This window comes from Rhinichthys klamathensis, unplaced genomic scaffold, assembly GCF_029890125.1.
Source record: "Rhinichthys klamathensis goyatoka isolate OS25496 unplaced genomic scaffold, OSU_Roscu_1.1 h1tg000760l_1, whole genome shotgun sequence".
NCBI lineage: Eukaryota > Metazoa > Chordata > Actinopteri > Cypriniformes > Leuciscidae > Rhinichthys > Rhinichthys klamathensis.
The window spans coordinates 376854-395057 of NW_026607164.1; the positions used below are offsets into that span (position 1 = coordinate 376854).

The 18204-nt window shown below is 41.0% G+C and overlaps 2 protein-coding genes across 2 annotated transcripts; one reads left to right on the top strand and one right to left on the bottom strand.

Annotated features, from left to right (window-relative positions):
• Positions 1-246: 246 nt before the first annotated feature.
• si:dkey-85k7.10 (endonuclease domain-containing 1 protein) lies at positions 247-2902 on the top strand. The gene is made up of 2 exons (XM_056242858.1): positions 247-594; positions 2008-2902. The coding sequence occupies exons 1-2, from the start codon at positions 277-279 to the stop codon at positions 2587-2589; spliced, it is 900 nt and encodes a 299-aa protein (XP_056098833.1). The 5' UTR covers positions 247-276; the 3' UTR covers positions 2590-2902.
• A 1057-nt stretch (positions 2903-3959) lies between these two features.
• Positions 3960-4752, bottom strand: ufsp1 (UFM1-specific peptidase 1 (non-functional)). Its single transcript, XM_056242859.1, has one exon. It carries the CDS (start codon positions 4726-4728, stop codon positions 3991-3993), a length of 738 nt encoding a protein of 245 aa, XP_056098834.1. The 5' UTR covers positions 4729-4752; the 3' UTR covers positions 3960-3990.
• Between the last annotated feature and the right edge of the window lie 13452 nt (positions 4753-18204).

Consider the following 18204-nt stretch of genomic DNA (forward strand, 5'->3'; position numbering starts at 1 on the left):
TATCAATATGCTTTACATTCAAGTTTTACAGATCAGACTCTCCGAACATGGTTTTGCATGTAGGCCTACTTTGTACTCTGTCTCGGCATTTTCAATGGCTCTCGTTTTATTCTCCACCTACCAGTGAAGAGTCGATTTTAAACGAGATTAAGACAGTCGATTGGAGACAGCGAATAAGCCAGTCACGGAAAAAGGACCAACGTTTTTTTCTGAAACTCTTTGCTGTGTTACTCTCCTCCTAGAAGAAAGACAACAGTTTAAGCTCTTTAAAAGAACATGAAGCTCTTGGTCAATTGCTGGTTCTGGTTTGGATCCTTGTTGATCCCACTGACGTGCTTGATATTAAGATCACAAGCTGGAGTGGTGGAGGACTTCTCCCATGTCGAGCGCTGTAAGGATTTTCTTTATATGGGCACTCCGCCACGAGGTTACCTCAGTACTTCTCTAAAAAAGATCTGCCAACGGTTTGTGGACGAGCCTCGCTTCATCACCTTCTACAACCCCCAAAAACACATCCCCATCTATTCAGCATACATCTTCAAGAAATCAGATGGGGAGAAGCGGGTAGACGTTCCCTGGATGTTTGAACCACAGGTGAGTGTGTGCTAAGAATAACATATTCAGTAACCTCTGTATGAACACTTTTGAAACATGATCAAAAGTGACAGTAAGACTTTTACATTGTAACAAACAAACAATGCTGTCCGTAGGACTTTCCTGTATCATGTTTCACATGAAAATTTTAATCAGCACAACTGTTTTCAACAATGATAATAATAGTTTCAAAAAAAAAATTCTTGAACAGCAAATCAGCATATCAGTAAGATTTCTAAATGATCATGTGACACCGAAGACTGGAGCAATGATGCTGAAAATTCAGCTTTTATCACAGGAATAAATTATATTTAAAATATGTTCATATAAAAAGCAGTATATATATAATATATCAAATCTGTTTTAAAACAAAATGTTTATCTGTGAATGTGAATGTATGGAGCCCCTAAAGGAACACTGTGATGGAAAAAATATAAGAATGGAGGGAAAATGTATTTTAAAAACATTAGCATTCTCTCGCAAAAGTTTTGCGTTCCCTCACAAAGAACTCAAAAGGTTTGCAAAGATTTAGCGAAAGAACGCAAAAACATCGAAAAATATTTTTTCCTCCCATCTCATTTTTTCCCCTCACCATGTCCCTTTAGGGGCTCTGTATGAATATGATCTGGATATTAGTTTATTGTAATCATAACATTTGGCAAGGGGGTTCAGTCTTCTTTTTCTTCACTCCTCTGGGTCTCTTAATCTTGAATCGCTAGAGACTGCGGTCTTTAGTGTCCTTGTTAGCGCACCAGTCTCCCATGCCGGAGATGCAGGTTCGAATCCCACTCGGAACGGGGCGAGTAGGACCGGAGGGGTTACATTAGTGCCGTGATCTGGAAAGGAGAGAGGTTTAGGGCCAGCTAGTGAGAGCTGTACATTTAAACCTCACTCCCCTGATCTCAAGAGGCGTACTAGCGACTGATTTTATGGCGCTTATCCACTGCATGGTACAGCTCACTTTTCATATGCATCAGACGTTCAGCCCACGATCCGTGGGCGTGACGTCAGAGGCTAAAACTATACAGTACCTAGTACTTTTTTAAGTAGCACCTTGGTTCAGGTTATAAGCGAGCCGTACGATACTAAAATGTGACGTGTAAACACTGCAGATCACTGATTGGTCAGAGAGAATCATTACTACCAGCGTCATTCGATTTGCAATATTTGGATTTGGCGCAATCAGTCTATAATCCCACCCACTTTGAAGCTGTACTAAACTGCAGTGGAAAAGCAAACTAAGCCAAAGTAAAGCGAGCCGAGCCGAGCCGTACCATGCAGTGGAAAAGCCCCATTAGAGACTTGTTAGCACGCCTGACATGCCGGTTCGAGTCCTGCTCAGAGCGGGGTGAGTAGGACCAGAGGGATTACATATGTTAGATCTTCCTCACCTGTGTTTCTTATTTTTCACAGCTGGCAACTGATAAAGGAAGCAGTAACATGGAGCCGTTCCCCCAGTCCACCTTCATGCACAAAAACTTTGAAGACACGCAGGCTGTGTTAGAAGACTACGCGGACGTGGTCCAGTATGAACGTGGCCAACTGAACCCAGATGAGCATCAGGTAGACCCGCTGGACAAGGCCGCCACCTACACCTTGACCAATGTGGTTCCCCTGATAAGAGAGTTCAGTTTTGGTCCCTGGAGCACACAGGTAGAGGTTACCCGCAAACGCCTCAACAACTATTGCCACGGAAAGGCTTATCTTATCACTGGGGTCACAACATCAGGTAATATGATTCGACGTGAGAACCAAGATCGTGTCGCCATCCCAGAGTTCGTGTGGACGGCCTATTGCTGCACGGATTACGATCACAACGCCCCCTACTCAGAGCGGTACAAGTTCCCGGCGTTTGGTGCCTATGGTCTCAATGATCGCGTGAACAACCACATAGTGGAGGTTCCCATCAAGAATCTGGAGAAGTTTCTCAAGGGCAAAATGGAGGTGGACAAGAACTTCCAGATCTTTTACAATGACTGTGTGCCAGACTTGTAAGGATTCATTGAATGAAGGCCTTCAGCCACAGGTTAAATCATTATTATTTCAAGATATCATACAGGGTTTCTGCAGGTTTTATGAAGGTAACCTTAAGACGTTTTTAAGACCAAGTAAAGAATATTTAAGGAGTAAATTGAAGGGAACACAAAACATCAATATTATGTTCTCTAAATGTCTAAGGAGAAACACAATGAGTTGTATTAGCAACATTTCAGAGTTTGAAAATAAAACTTCCAACAGATATCCCTTACTTTTTAATTCATTTTACAATTATTCTGCTCAAAGCCACTACAATATGGAAATAAATTTTACTGTACCTTCTGATCACACTGCAAAAAAAGTCTTTATTTCCAGTACAAATATCTAAAGATTCCTAAATCAAGATATGTTTACTTCAGATGTAAAATGACAAAATATAAAGTCTGTGAAATTGATTCAAATTAAGTTTATAACTAAAACAAGAAAAAATATCTGCCAATGGGTTTAAAAAAATAAGCTTAATTTAAAAGTTTTGACAGATATTTGTTCTTGTTTTAAGCATGAACTCACTTCATTTTGTTCAATTTTTCAAGACTTCATTTTACATCTCAAGTAAATGTGTCTTGGTTTAAACTTGTTTAGATATTTGTTTTGGAAAACAGGACAAAAATACTTCAAGATATTTATTTTTTGCAATGCATGCAACATTTAATGCCATGACTTTATGAATTTATGACTTTCTGCTCTGATTTAAGACTGTTTTAAGGCCTTAATTTGTGTCAGGGAGAATTAAAACTTTTTAATATTTTTTTAAATCTTGCAGAAACCTTGTTATATATATCTATACACATTACAACATTAAAATATATATGATAATGATGAACTTATTATCTATTCCTTGGGGACAAAGTAGTTCAAACTGCTTTTTTTAGATTAACAATATCTACATGCTAAACATTTAAGCAAGGCAACTGGGCCTCATTTATGTTTTGATCTTTTTCTTTAGAAGCAGTATGTTTTATAACATGCTTTATAGACTTCATGTGAAAGTCAGATTTTGGATCATTTAAAAATAATAAATTACTATAAATGTAAGCAAAACAGTGAGACAAACATCAAGATGCCGTTATTAGAGTGAGAAAAAAATGTTGAAATAAAATGTAGTAATAAAATGTAGTGTCCCATATGGTTCATTTATCAGTTCGTTGTCATGGTTTGGTATTCAAATCATCTTTGAGGTACATGATGATAATGCAAGAAAGAAATGATAATGGAAGTCATCATGCCATTTTTATTTAGTTTTTTTTTATTCACGTGATGAGGTCAAACAGAAAATGACTATGACATCTGTAAAAATCCTATACTACAGGTTACAACAGATAATGTGAATTTTATTTTTTACAATCTAACAAGAAACAGTCACTTCTTGGCACTAAGAGGCAGGCAAAGATTATAGAAAGAACACTGATCCATAGAAGCAACTGGTTTCCATGAAACCCAACCTTTTCTTTGCAAAGAGTTTTTATCTAAGGGACAGCCAAAGTAGTGAGGGTCCATAACAAGCAGATAACTCTCCTGTTTACCAGTGCACACACCTAAGATCCCCTTGGAGGAATTATCCCTGTCTCCTCCCATCATAACAGGTGACCCACGGGTAAGAAAGTGGTTGTGAAGATCCTCAACGGTTTGATCAAGCTCCTTTCCGTTCCGCACATGCACTATGCGGCAGGGAACATCATAGAGCTGGTCAAGAACAAGACTTGCCTCAAATGTCCCTATCCACTCCCTGGATCCCATGAATGAATCTGGTTTGTCCCCTATTTCCACCAAAGTTTGTTGTATTTCAGGAAGACTAGGTGGGTGTCTGCGCCTGTGGCTCACACTCTGAGGTTGATTAAGACACAGCCATGAACACATGGTCTGAATAGTCCTGTATCCACAACCCCAGCCTCTGTCATCCTTGCCATCACAACCATAATGATAATAGAGACAGTCTCCTGATATCACTGAGCATCTGTCACAGTCTGGAGACGGCTGAGGTAGTCCATCGTGAGCATTTTTTACTAATATATCATCCCATGTTTCGTTGTTGGCTGTTATTTGTCCACAAACATGTCCACCCCAATCTATACACTCAGTTTTCTCGGTCTCTTCCATGTCAATACCAATTGCGTCGTGTATATCTACGATAGTTACCGTTTATTTACTAAATAAGAGAATGAGCGTTATATGGGATTTTGGCATCTCGTTACAAACGTCCATCTCCGAAAGTCTTCCCTGTGGTGTGGGAGCTCGCTCGAAAACAGTTCCGCCTCAATTTCGCGCAATTCACGAATCTTTTCTGTTTTACACACAACCCCCACATATGACGACTTATGCTTCTGATGTGAAAATGTGTAAAGCAATTACAACTAAATTAGATTTATGAATCTTCAGTTATTATCAAATAACGAAACAAGGACATATATTCTTTACCTTATGTTTAGAGGGTTTATTTAAGATTGACGCTATGGAGGCCTTCGCAAACGGTCCAGGTAAACTTTAGATAAAAAAATATGTCAAAGCAGTAAATCTTTTTGAACGATTCATCAAAAGAAATATGAAAATAATAGAAAAGAATGCTGTACAAAGTCTTTTTCTTGTCACAGTCCATCAGCAGAGGGAGCCAGTGTTCTGGGAAATATCCCTTAACCCATTCAAGTTTTGCTGTGGAGAGAACTGATAATTTTGGCCAGGACTATGAATAAGGTAAGGAGTGAACCGCAACGTAAAAAAAAAATGATACCATTTCGAGATTAAAGTCGAAACATTACGGGAATAAAGTCGTAATATTTTGAGAATAAAGTCAAAATTACTCGAATACAGTCTTCCGTATAAGTTCTTTGTGTGTCTGAGAATAAAGACAGTTGACTCTTCTGTCCATTTAGAAACAACTTAGAAAAACAAAAAGAGTGTAACCTCCAATCAAAAGGTTAGAAAGATAAACCACACAACAAGGGGAGCTATAAGATGTCAAATAGGCCTACATTGTTTTCTAACGCATATTACGCAAGACACGTGATCTCTAAACAATCATATGCATTAGCACAACAAAACATAGGAAATATTTCGACTTTATATTCTCGCAATATTTCGACTTTATTCTCGTAATTTTAGAAAAAAAATGCGTTCTGTTACGTACATTAATTATTGAGACAATTTGGCTGTGCAATAAATCCCAATCTAGAGGTTGAGTATTGCCTATGTTTTCTTGTGCTAATGCATAATTGTTTAGAGATCACGTGTCTTGAATAATGCGTTAGAAAACAATGTATTTGACATCTTATTTGCTCCCCTTGTTGTGTGGTTTATCTTTCTAACCTTTTGATTGGAGGTTACACTCTTTTTGTTTTTCTAAGTTGTTTCTAAATGGACAGAAATAGGTTCATCCTCAACTGTCCATTTCCCATACAAGTGAAGATAAACATAAACAAAAACTTATGCAACCAGAGAAACGACACTGGTGGCAGAAGGAGTATTATTATGCATCACTCTGTCAATAATGGTTCCAAAGCAGAAACAAAGCCCAAAATATCTCTGGATAGACTGGATGCCATTGTCAAGGAAAAGAAAACAACCTGTATGAGTATAAACAAATGGATTGGTAAACACAGTTGTTTTTGACCTATTATTGCATATTTCTGTTTGAGGCACTGTACGCACGTGATGGCCATATTTTCATTGAATTATTAAATTAAATGACGCTGAATTAAGAAACGCTACAATTCAGCAACCAAATATTTAATTTTGAAACAAAATGCTGGAAATTAAGGAAAATTTTATACTTAGATAATGGCTGACGATACTTAATACTTGAAACATATTATATTCCAATCATATATTTTGAAGTAAACATAATAGGGCTTGACATTGACACTCACCCAATGCGGGTGTATTTCAGCAGTGGCGTGTAACGCAGTCACTCCTACTATCTACTTTGGCTGGTTGAATTTTATATATAATATATCCATTTTTATTTTGTAGTCTTTTATAAAGGCATCTGAAATAATAAACTAAGTGCAATGTAGTGTTGCCAAAAAAAATTATATTTCGATACATATCTATACTGAAATATATGAAACGCTTAATACTCATTTTCCGCAGAATAGATACACGATACAGCTGTGCTTTCCTGCTCTCTCATCTCTCCGACAGCGAGTTACACACAAACCCGCCTCCCCTCACTCACTCGTTTCATTTGCTCCGGATGAGTATTGTTGGTGTTACAGGGCTTGAATATCGGCGTGGGATTGCGTGTATTGTGCATAATTTTACTCAATCCTGCAGATTTGTGCTCACACACAAAGTGCAGTCAAATACACACAAAATAATTTCAAAATGCCCGTCTTGGCAAGTATTCACGTAAATACAGTCAGTTATGTTTTAAGTGAACGTAAACAGTTGAGATTAAGAAAGAAAACGCATGTGTAATGGTATAATGGATCCGTGGGTCAGGTCTTAAAGTGACAGCAGCCTAATATACCGGCTGCCAAATAATGAGATCATATTAAAAATATCTATATAACCCCAGGCAGTTTTCTTCCATGGTATCGATGTCAAAATTGTGGCCAGTGAAAATGTTGAGTGGCATTCACTTTTTTGCTCTCCAGCTTGTTGCTACTGTTGCTAGTTGCTGGTGAGCAAAAAAAGTGAATGTCAAGCCCTGGTTGTAACAATGGCTTTTGTGGATGGTCCATTGAAACCAAAGGGGTTTAAACCATTACTAAAACAAGGTCAGATTTAGCAGGTAGCATGCATGAAAACAGATCACAAGGTCATGGAATAGACTACGATAAACAATGCATGATAAGAGAAATATGAATGCTGGCCTGAAATTGAATGTTTTGACTTGAGATAGACTAAAGATGAACACTTAAGATCAGACACAAATCTGGATATGGAAGACATTTCAAAACTAACTTAAATGTCAAGTCCCTGATGCAAAATACTGTGGTTAGGATGGAAAAATAAAACCCTGTGCTTAAAGAGGTCAAACTTGTGGGTATGTAGTTATGAGTCAAGCTGGACACAAGACTGTACGGATAACTGTAGGTGAGTGGAGGCTGGCAAAGTCATTGGATGCAACTTTTTCTTGATGGGTCCTTTTCTAAGATTTTGTTGACAATGTGTGTCCATTTTTAATGCTTAAGAATAGCATGCAAATAGTTTAATTAAAAAGCATATAGGAATTATTCATTTGAGTGTTGCCAAAACGTTTTTTTTTAACACTTTGTTGCCAAAACCTTACTAAGCTCACAGATGTAACATTTTTTTTGATGTGTACAGAACATTTATGTAATGTTATGTAAGACACTTGCAACTGCATTATTGGTTTAGCTTCAGAAGTTGTTTAAAGTACAGCTGTCTTCATTCATGAAATTGCCTCAGGATTTCTTTTTGTCTGTCGGCTGGCTGTTTGTAATTCTCTGAATGGTTTAACTGTGGATTTGGCATAGTGACATGATTAGCATGCATCTGCTGTTTAATAATGTGCAACGGCTAGAACAAGGTGTAATTAACCACAATAACTGTCAATGGTAGCGCATTACACACAAGCCTCTAATTTAAAATGTTCTTAACCTATGTTTATTGGTGTTGAATGAAATGTACACTATGTGACTTTATGCACAGCGGGTTTTTGACTAATGCTTTTTTGCACTAACTAAAAGCTTAAAAAAAAAAAAAACATTTTATCCAGTGGCTGTTTGGCAATTTCTGGAGCAAAACTATCTTATAGCATTTTAATTATAACGAGTTGTAGAAAGGGCAAATCATATGCATTGGGAAAGAAAGCTGTTAAGCTGTGGATGATATGGAGGTTGTTTGAAATTACGCTGTAATTTATTAAAGAAGCCGTTTGAATGAATTATAAAAAAAAAGATTTCTATTTCTTTCTGCTGGAGAGAGCAAAGGCTAAAGCTAGAAATATCCCGATATTCTTCAGCCAGTAAAAGCTGGCCTTCTTATCATTGTAAAGTGCAGATTTTATCAGTAGATGAAGCTATTTGCAGTCTATTAAAATCCCCACACTTCGGAAAGAGCAGTGTGATATTTATAGCTGAAGATGAAGAGGTGGGTAGCAGGGTCCCGGGGTCTTCCTGAAACCATCAGTCAGGTTGATTCGAGCAGAGCCACCATCAGGCTGTGTGTGGGAGAACGCTGCCAAAGATCATCGGCAGCTTTCCTCTTTTGGCCTGCAAACCCTTATCTTGAAATGAAGAAAGAGCTTCACATATTTATCTATCACTATGACAGCAATGCATTAACATAACAGTGCTTTGGAGTGATGCATTAAAGTTGGGATAGAAAATGGGATATCAATGTGCTGTGTGTGTGTGTGTGTGTGTGTGTGTGTGTGTGTGTGTGTGTGTGTGTGTGTGTGTGTGTGTGTGTGTGTGTGTGTGTGTGTGTGTGTGTGTGTGTGTGTGTGTGTGTGTGTGTGTGTGTGTGTGTGTGTGTGTGTGTATATATACAGTATATATAGGCTATATATATATATATACACACACACAGTACTGTAAAAAAAAAGTTTTTTAAATACTCTTATGCTCACCAAAGCTTTTTGATTTGATCAAAGATACAGTGAAAAAGTTAAATATTTTTACAATTTAAAATAACTGTTTTCTATATTAATATATTTTAAAATGTAATTTATTCCTGTGATGCAAAGCTGAATTTTCAGCATCATTACTCCAGTGTCACATGATCCTTTACTCTAATATGCTGATTTGGGGTTCAAGAGTTATTATTAACAATGTTGTATTGCTTAATATTTTTGTGATAAGACACATCAATATTCTTTGATGAATAGAAAATTCAAAAGCATTTATTTGAAAATCTTTTGTAGTATTATATTTACTGTCACTTGTGATCAAATTAATGCATCCCTTTTGAATAAAGGTATTAATCTCTTTCCAAAGAAAGAAAACAAAAACATTTACTAACTTTTTTAATAGTTTGTGCATGCTTGCGTGCGTGCGTACATGTGTGTGTGTGTGTGTGTGTGTGTGTGTGCACGTGCGTGTGTGTGTGTGTGTGTGTGTGTGTGTGTCTGGTAGCATGTGGGCAAGGATAGAAATACCAGTAAATTTTGACCTTATGGGCACTTTTTTTTGTTCACATGAGGAAAACAGCTTATAAATCATACTTAATAAAGTGTTTTGAAAATCTAAAAAATTCCAGCAAGTTTTCTGTGATGGGTATAGATTTAGGCGTAGGGTTAGTGTAAGAGGATAGAATATACAGTTTGTACAGTATAAAAATCATCATGTCTATGGGAAGTCCCCGTAAAACATGGAAACCAGTGTGTGTGTGGGGGGGCAAACAGTTTGTCTTGTAACAAAGAAAGCGCTACCCGATGAACTCACGATTATTCTGGATGCTTCTTATTCAGAAACAATAACTTCCGACAGGCCACCTTAGTGGCTCCGACGTCCCCGTCCCCCATTCTTTCATGTGAGTTTCCTGTCTTGTGGCGCGCCACTGGACCTTAAACAAGGAGCCTGATCTGGCTCTCGTCCCATTCAGGAATCAAGACAGTGGACGCATAGTCATTCTCTATTTACTATGCAGATCTCCCTCTTATTCTCACACTCTCTCTCTTTCTTTGCATTGCCAAATTCTGTCTGTCTTTGTTTAGTAGTAAAGGGGGGTTGTCCTTGGGTCTTCCTCCCACACATAACCCCCCTCTCTTTTTGAATCATGGCAAAATCAATGACAGGGTCCAAGCCTCGGAGTCACTATGCCGAGACTGTCCCGCCCTCGCCCCCTCCTCATCCATGACACATGTTCCACAGCACGTACCTTGTCTCTCCCTGCTCTCGGTTTGGCTCAGGCAGAGCAAACAGTGGTTTGATCAAACAAGGCGACAAGTGATTCCGAAAGATTTCTAGCTATGACAACAAACACAGTGTCTGTAGGCAATACAGAACTTGTCTATGTGTATCCAAACACTTTATTATTGTGATGTTTACTAAAACAGAGGAAATAATATACAGCGATATCCAAATTGTTTTTTACAGTTTTGTGAACTGCAGAGCCATGACAGATAACACAATGACTCTAAGGCTTTAGGCTTTTCTGAATAGTCTATCGATCTATCTATATCTATCTATCTATCTAGACTGAGCACAAATAATTATGGGAGCGTTTAAAAGCAGCTGCCTATCAGTGAGTACCGAATTGAGTCGAAATAGTCTTGGTTATTGGACCCAGAGTCCGCCTGTGCCTATTGATTCCCGACCCACACCCGCACCAGAAATGACAACGTAAATATTAACTTTCACTATCAAATATTACATCAAATATTAGTAGTACCCGTCCGCATGCAGGACTCTGCTATGATGACCCCTGTCCCCCGTTGAAAGCACCTACAATGGACACGCAAGTATCAGAACTGGACCTTGGATCAGTAAAAGAAGATTCAGTTCAGTTCAATTCACATTTATTTGTATAGCGCTTTTCACAATACACACCATTTCAAAGCAGCTTTGTCCACATCTGAACTGTTATCAGAGGTAACTGTCTAAGTTATGTATTTCAGAAATGTACATATAGTTATTAATTTAAACAATGTGATATTTAATGCAGAAACAATGAGCTCATTGAAGTAATGAATACTTGTTTGTTAACAAATGATATTATGACATTTAGAAAAATGTAGCATTGGTGCATGTTGATTCAGAGTTGCGTTATCTGAAGTCTTCGCGGGGGTTGGCGCCGTCTCTTCATAGGTGTTGGGCATCTGAAGTCTTCATAATAGGCTGGATCCAAACTGGAGCCGACACACTCTCAGGATGGGCATCCCAAGATAAAACAGAGAAGCAAATAGAACATAATTAGCGTAGCTGCTGTTTATAACATTAAGCAAGAATAATCATGTGCATTTGATCTGATATAACTATAAGGTTAGGAGATGCATTATGTGAATGCTAGGCTAGAGAGATGCATCTTTAATCTATTTAAACTGGGAGAGCGAGTCTTAGCCCCGAATATTATCAGGAACGCTATTCCAGAGTTTAGGAGCAAAATGTGAAAACGCTCTGCATGCCTCCTTTAGTGGACTTAGATATTCTAAGTACTATCAAAAGCCCAGAGTTTTGTGACCTTAAAGATCACCTGGTCCGATGAATCCTGTTTTCTTGAACATCGTGTAGATGGCTGTGAACATGTGCGTCGTCTAAGTGGGGAAGTGAGGGCTCCAGGATGTACTGTGTGATGACAACAAGAAAGTGGAAGGAGTGTGATGCTCTGGGCAATGTTCTGCTGGGAAATCATGTGGATGTAAATTTGACACGTGCCACATACCTAAACATTGTTGAAGAGCCCTTCATGACAATGGTGTTTCCCGGAGGAAGTGGCCTCTTTCAGCAGGATAATGACCCTGCCACACGATCAGGAATGAAGAGGTCAAGGTGTTGGCCTGGCCTCCAAATTCCCCAGGTCTCAATCCAATTGAGCCTCAACAAGTTCGACCCATCAGCGGGTTGGCGCTGTTTTGGCAGCATGTAGAGGACCGACAACATATTAGCCGGTCATAATGTTTTGGCTCATCAGTATATACAGTCATTGTCAGAATTTTTGGCACCCTTGGTAAATATGAACAAAGCCTGTGAAAATAAATTTGCATTGTTAATCCTTTTGATGTTTAAATTGCAAAAATCTTGAAGATTTACAGTTAATTGCACCCTTTTATATTTAGTTGTTTTTTGCAAGATAAGAGTCTTCTCCTATAATGCCTGATGAGTTCAGAGATCAGAGAATCTCTTGGGATTACATGGCAGAAGCTTCACTTTGTGCTAGATTTCTAGCAGAGGCAGTCAAATTTAAAAAAGTTTAACTCTTGGTATTTGATAGAATCCATGATCATGTTTCTTAACAAGATGATCAGGACCTCCGGCAGAAAAATAGGTCCAGAATTTCAAAGATCCTGCACTATTTAATAGTGGGCATAGGGTACTATTTATCCTCCTTTGCACCAAAGTGCGTTTGCTGGCAAAAAGTTATTTATTTATTTTCATTTTCTCGTATCTTCCTCCATCAGAGACGCTCACAGATCTGATTGTTTTAGAACCCAGTCCTGGTTGAAGTTCCAGTAGTGTCTGAATTTGCTGGAGTTTGTTTTTGAATGAGAGCAGAGAATTTTTTTGCAATCCTCCAGGAGTGATCCTTTGGCCATTCGAACTCTCCTCTTCGCCGTGCATTAAGACAATATAGACAAGCATCCTCTTGCAGGCATATTTGTAACATCCATGCTGATGACCTGGGTCTCGAGGTTCTGTGGGGTGCGGACTGGATTGATTCCATTCCTAGAGCTTCCGAACAAATGGGTTTTTGGGGCAGTGAACCCGAGGTTACCCCGTGAGTCAGTCCTAGAGCTCCTCCTGTCCATCGGAGATGTCCAATAAATTTCTTAGGCAACGAAATAACACCACAGACACAGTTTAATCACCATGGGAAAATCTCAGAGTAAAAGGAGTTGTGAAATATATGATACACCGGTGTTTTGCCAGATGAGAAGTTTATCTATGTATCATATTTTTACTCTTTTCATTCCTTTTTTACCTGTATCATATATCTATTTTAATTTCTTTTATAACTGTTTTAATTTCCCTTGCTTTTATTTTGTGATTATTTTCATGTCTTTCTGTAAAGCACTTTGAATTGCCATAGTGTATGAAATGTGCTATATAAATAAACTTGCCTTGCCTATAGTTGATTGGAACTTCTTAATTAAAGGGATAGTTCACCCAAAAATGAAAATTACCCCATGATTTACTCACCCTCAAACCATCCTAGGTGTATATGACATTCTTCTTTCAGACGAATACAATCGGAGTTATATAAAAAATGTCCTGGCTCTTCCAAGCTTTAGAATGGCAGTGAATGGCCGTTTATATTTTGAAGTCCATCAAAGCGAATCGAAGGAGCCTCAATGCAGCCTCTGAATTGGGATGCAGCTAGTAGTGTATGCTCACACTGTTGTCACAGTCACGTTCAGTTTGGTTACTGATATGATTAGTCTTCTTAGTTCAGCTATGTCTCCTTATTAACCTTACTTAAGTTCCTTTGGTCCCTCAGTTCACTGTTGGTTGTTGTCTGTGCACACTGTTTCATATGTTGGCTTGTTATTCTGAGTTCATAATAAATCGTCTCGGTTACGGATGTAACCCTCGTTCCCTGAGTAGGGAATGGAGACATCACGTTATGACGACAAATGGGGTTTTGCTTAGAAAGCCTATCAACTTCGAGAAATATAAAACAAGCCAATGGCAAGAAAATGCCATGGGTCAGCGGAATTTGCATAGCGTAACTCCGCCCCACCTCGTGGGTATAAAAGGAAGGACGCTGGCAACATGCAGATATGTTTCTTCGCTGAGGGGCCGAGACTGAACTCAGGCAATTCCTGCGGTACAGCAGAAGTGGCAGGGAGACGTAACATAGTCCCTTTCGTAGTCACTACGAGTTATGTCTTGCAGGATGGAATGTTTCAACTAGTGTTGTCACGATACTAGAATTTCTGACTTCGATACGATACCTTGAAAAATATCGATATTCGATACCATTATTGATACCACAAAGAAAAAACTGCCACAATATTAAGGGTGCTTTCACACCTGGATCGATTTGTTTTGTTCCGGAACAGATCCGAAACAGAATACTTTGTTCCGAATCAATTTAATACGTCACTCTGTTCACACCACACTGTTGTAAAGCGGTCCCTAAATCGCGCACCCTTCGAGGGCTTTCCTTACGCCTTTTCGTCACTACCTCATGCGTGCAGGTCGCGCATTCCATTGTGGGACATCGCCATGACAACAGTAGCCTAACACAAAATGAATCGCGGGTTGACTTGGTGCTACTTTGGTGCTACGAAGAGGTGAAATGCCTCATAGATATTTGGTCGGAAGAACACATCTCCCGGATATTGGACACTACACACAAGAACACGAAGTGTACAAGAAGATCAGCTATAAAATGAAAGAGCTGGGTTATGAACGGTCCGTCGAGCAGTGCCGCCCAAAGGCGAAAAAACTCCGACAGCAGTACATAAAGGTACGAGACCACCTTGCCTATTGATTTGTTCCGGTTCGTGGGTCGGTCGTGTTCTCACTACAAACGAACCGCTCCAGGGTTCGTATGGAATCGAGCCGAGACCACCTCTTCTAGGCGGTCTCGGCTCGGTTGTTTTGTTCCGATTCAGAGTGCGATTGTTGTGTTCACATATGACCAAACGAACCGGGCCATAAGGGAACAAGGGCTGCCTCGACGACCTTCGTGAAGACGCGAGGAGACAGGACTAGCCCGAATGGGAGGACCGCATACTGGTATGCCCGCCCCTCGAAAGCAAACCGTAGAAATGGTCTGTGTCGAGGAAGAATGGAGACATGAAAGTAGGTGTCCTTCAGGTCGATCGCTGCAAACCAACACACTGGAAAATGTGTTTGGCCATGAGCATCTTAAACGGAAGCCTGTGAAGGGAACAGTACAAGACGCGCAGGTCTAGGATTGGTCGTAACCCACCGGTTTTCTTGGGTACAAGGAAGTAGGGGCTGTAGAAGCCGGACCTCATTTCGGCTGGAGGGACAATCTAGATCGCACCTTTCGCCAGTAAGGTAGCAACCTCCGCACGCATGACAGGGGCATTTCCACCGACCATAGTGTAACGGACTGCACGGAAGCGGGGAGGAGATCGCGCAAACTGAATCATGTAGCCGAGCCTGATGGTTCTCGTGACCCAGTGGGACAGGTTGGGAAGCTCTAACCAAGCTCCCAAGGACTGTACCAGCGGGGTCATACGAACCACAGACATACCACAGTCATTGACCGTGTCCTCACAGAGGAGGCCAGGGAAGGACCAGCGTTCCACGGGGGCCTGCTCTGCCAGGGGTCTGGCGACAGAGGGGGACGAGAGTGGCGAGGCTCGTGAGCGACACGCACAGTCATCTGGGACCTCTGATGGCTCAGAGATGGGTGGGTCATTTCTTTCTTTAACCACATTAGGGTGCTGCCCACCAGGGGGCGAGCAGCGGGGAGTGGAGAACAAAAGATTCTCCCCCGGCCCTCCACCGGGGGACGGAGAGGACCTGCTACCCTCTCCTGGAAAGAACTGAGTGCCATCTCTGAGCTGCTTGTCTCAGGAGCGCCGCTTGGCCTGGCGTTTAGCGGGGCGCGGGCTGGACCACCTCCACGGCGTGGCCCGGATGAAGGCTGCTGCTGGGGCCGAGCAGGAGGGGCGGGAGCCACAGGAGAGCGTCCTCGGTGGCGAGCAGGCTGAGGCATCTGTGCCGACGGTTGGGTGGAGGCAGCAGCGGGCCGTAGGGGCAGAATTTGTTTTATGGCCTCAGTCATCTTCTGGACGGTTGAGAACTGTTGGGTAAAGTCCTCAACCGCGCCGCCGAAGAGGCCAGCCTGGGATATGGTAGCGTCAAGCAAACAGGTTCGCTCAGCGTCTCGCATATCGGCCAGGTTCAGCCAGAGGTGTCTCTCATGTCCCTGAGCATCCGTGCCTGATATACTTGCAGGATGGCCATGGCATGCAAAGAGGCGGCAGCCTGCCCCGTAGCTCTATAGGACTTCGCGATAAGGGTTGATGAAAACCTACAGGCTTTGGAGGGGTGCTTTGGGTCACCACGGGAGGAAGCGCTCTGACGACACAGGTGCATCACAACAGAACGTTCCACCAGGGGAACCCCAGTGTACCCATTGGGCGCTGCAGAGGGTTCCACTCTATTCCGATGCACGCGGCTGCCCGAGAGAGCATGGCTGTCGAAGGCGAAGGCGGCAGCACAGCCGAATCATCATCTCCCAACGACTCGAGCCCGCCTTGTGATGTGGATGAGGGGACTCTTGCTCTAGTAAGCTCATGGAGTCTCGACCGCAGTGTCGCGATGGTCATGTTCCCGCAATGAGAACATGAACCATCCACAAAATGCCCTCCAGCGGGATCAATGCCCAAACACACAAAGCAGCTATTGTGCCCATCAGACTGAAAAACCATCCGACCGCAACCAGAAGTGCACGGGCGAGACATCTTTCACTGTTGTCTTGGAAAGACGTGCCGCGTGCGCTAACTCTATAATGAGAGTAAAAAATACTCCGCAGATGCTGAAGCGACCAGGGAGAAACACACGTCTGGCAATCACTGCACAGATTAGCAGGGAATGTGAATCTCGCTGAAATTCGCCGTCACACCAACACCTGGAGAGTTAGCTCGTCTCGAAGAGTGAAGAGAAGATCTCAGAATGGCTTGTGGGGTGAAGAAATGCTCTTGGCTCTGAAGCGAAAACATAATTGCATGTTGCCAGCGTCCTTCCTTTTATACCCACGAGGTGGGGCGGAGTTACGCTATGCAAATTCCGCAGACCCATGGCATTTTCTTGCCATTGGCACGTTTTATATTTCTCGAAGTTGATAGGCTTTCTAAGCGAAACCCCATTCGTCGTCACGACGTAACTCGTAGTGACTACGAAAGGGAACTCATGTTCTTTTATAATCATCTTCATCTTCTGTGGATCAAAGCATTACAGCTGTAGAGTTGCAGCCACTGGGCTATAATAATATTCATAGATCTATCTTGCCTATGTGATGTGATTGTGCATGATTTGGCAATAGGGAGCCTATATACACACATAAAATTTAAGAGTTCGGGAGGTGCTCATAACGTGCTCGGCTTGTAATTCCTCTCACACAATGCGAGCCACGACCATACAAGCATCAGCCATTTCCATGCGATTTCTCCTGAGAGAAAGAAATCGCCTGCAAGCTCGTACAGCATAAATCGTACGGCTACAAGTTTCCGACTCATCTAGATCATCTAACTTCGTGACGCAAATGACATTAATAAAGGCAATTTCAAGTGCTTCAGTAATTTATTTGCTTAAAATTCTTTTAATGCGTTACAGATTTTAAATTAATCGCATGCGTTAACGAAATAATGTTGACATATGTATATATATATATTGTTAACCATTATATTTGGAAAACGTTTATAAGTATAGAGAGGTTTTCATATTGATTATCCTTAGAACTGAGAGAAGCTGGGCCTCATATCCTAATATATACATTGTACAACTATTGCCCAAACAACCTCTATCCTGCCCTGTCACCCTTCAACAAACAGACCTGGTTTAAAGAGCATGCAAGATAAAAGTATAACCAATTAAACTATGGAGACAAAGGGAACTTCCAATTTACTCAACTGAACATCATTTTAATTCAGCCAATTTTGGCTGTAAGTATATAGTCAAAAAGCCACACAAGTAGGCGAACCTTTGAGCTTAGACAAAATGCATAGAGATTCTGTTTTGAATGCCCTCTAGATATGTATAGATAAACTTTATTGATCCCTGAGGATAAAATCAGGATCTTTGAACTCTGGACACTCTGTCTTCCCAGAGACCTAATATGTTTTCCTGGATAGACTCATATCTTCCTGGATTACACTATTCTGTGCCAGCTACTAAACACGTTTGAAGTTTAATATTTATTGCTGTCGGAGCCAATAGCCCCATGGGCAGCGCTCTGACATGTGGAGCAGTTGTGCTTTGGGTGACTCGAGTTTGAGTCCCAGCTTGTGGACATTTCCTGAACCCG

Bases quoted from the DNA above. Each gene is read 5' to 3' on its own strand.
- si:dkey-85k7.10 (XM_056242858.1), top strand. From the start codon at position 277: ATGAAGCTCTTGGTCAATTGCTGGTTCTGGTTTGGATCCTTGTTGATC. The intron at 595-2,007 runs GTGAGTGTGTGC...TATTTTTCACAG, and splicing joins CCTGGATGTTTGAACCACAG to CTGGCAACTGATAAAGGAAG.
- ufsp1 (XM_056242859.1), bottom strand. From the start codon at position 4,728: ATGGAAGAGACCGAGAAAACTGAGTGTATAGATTGGGGTGGACATGTT.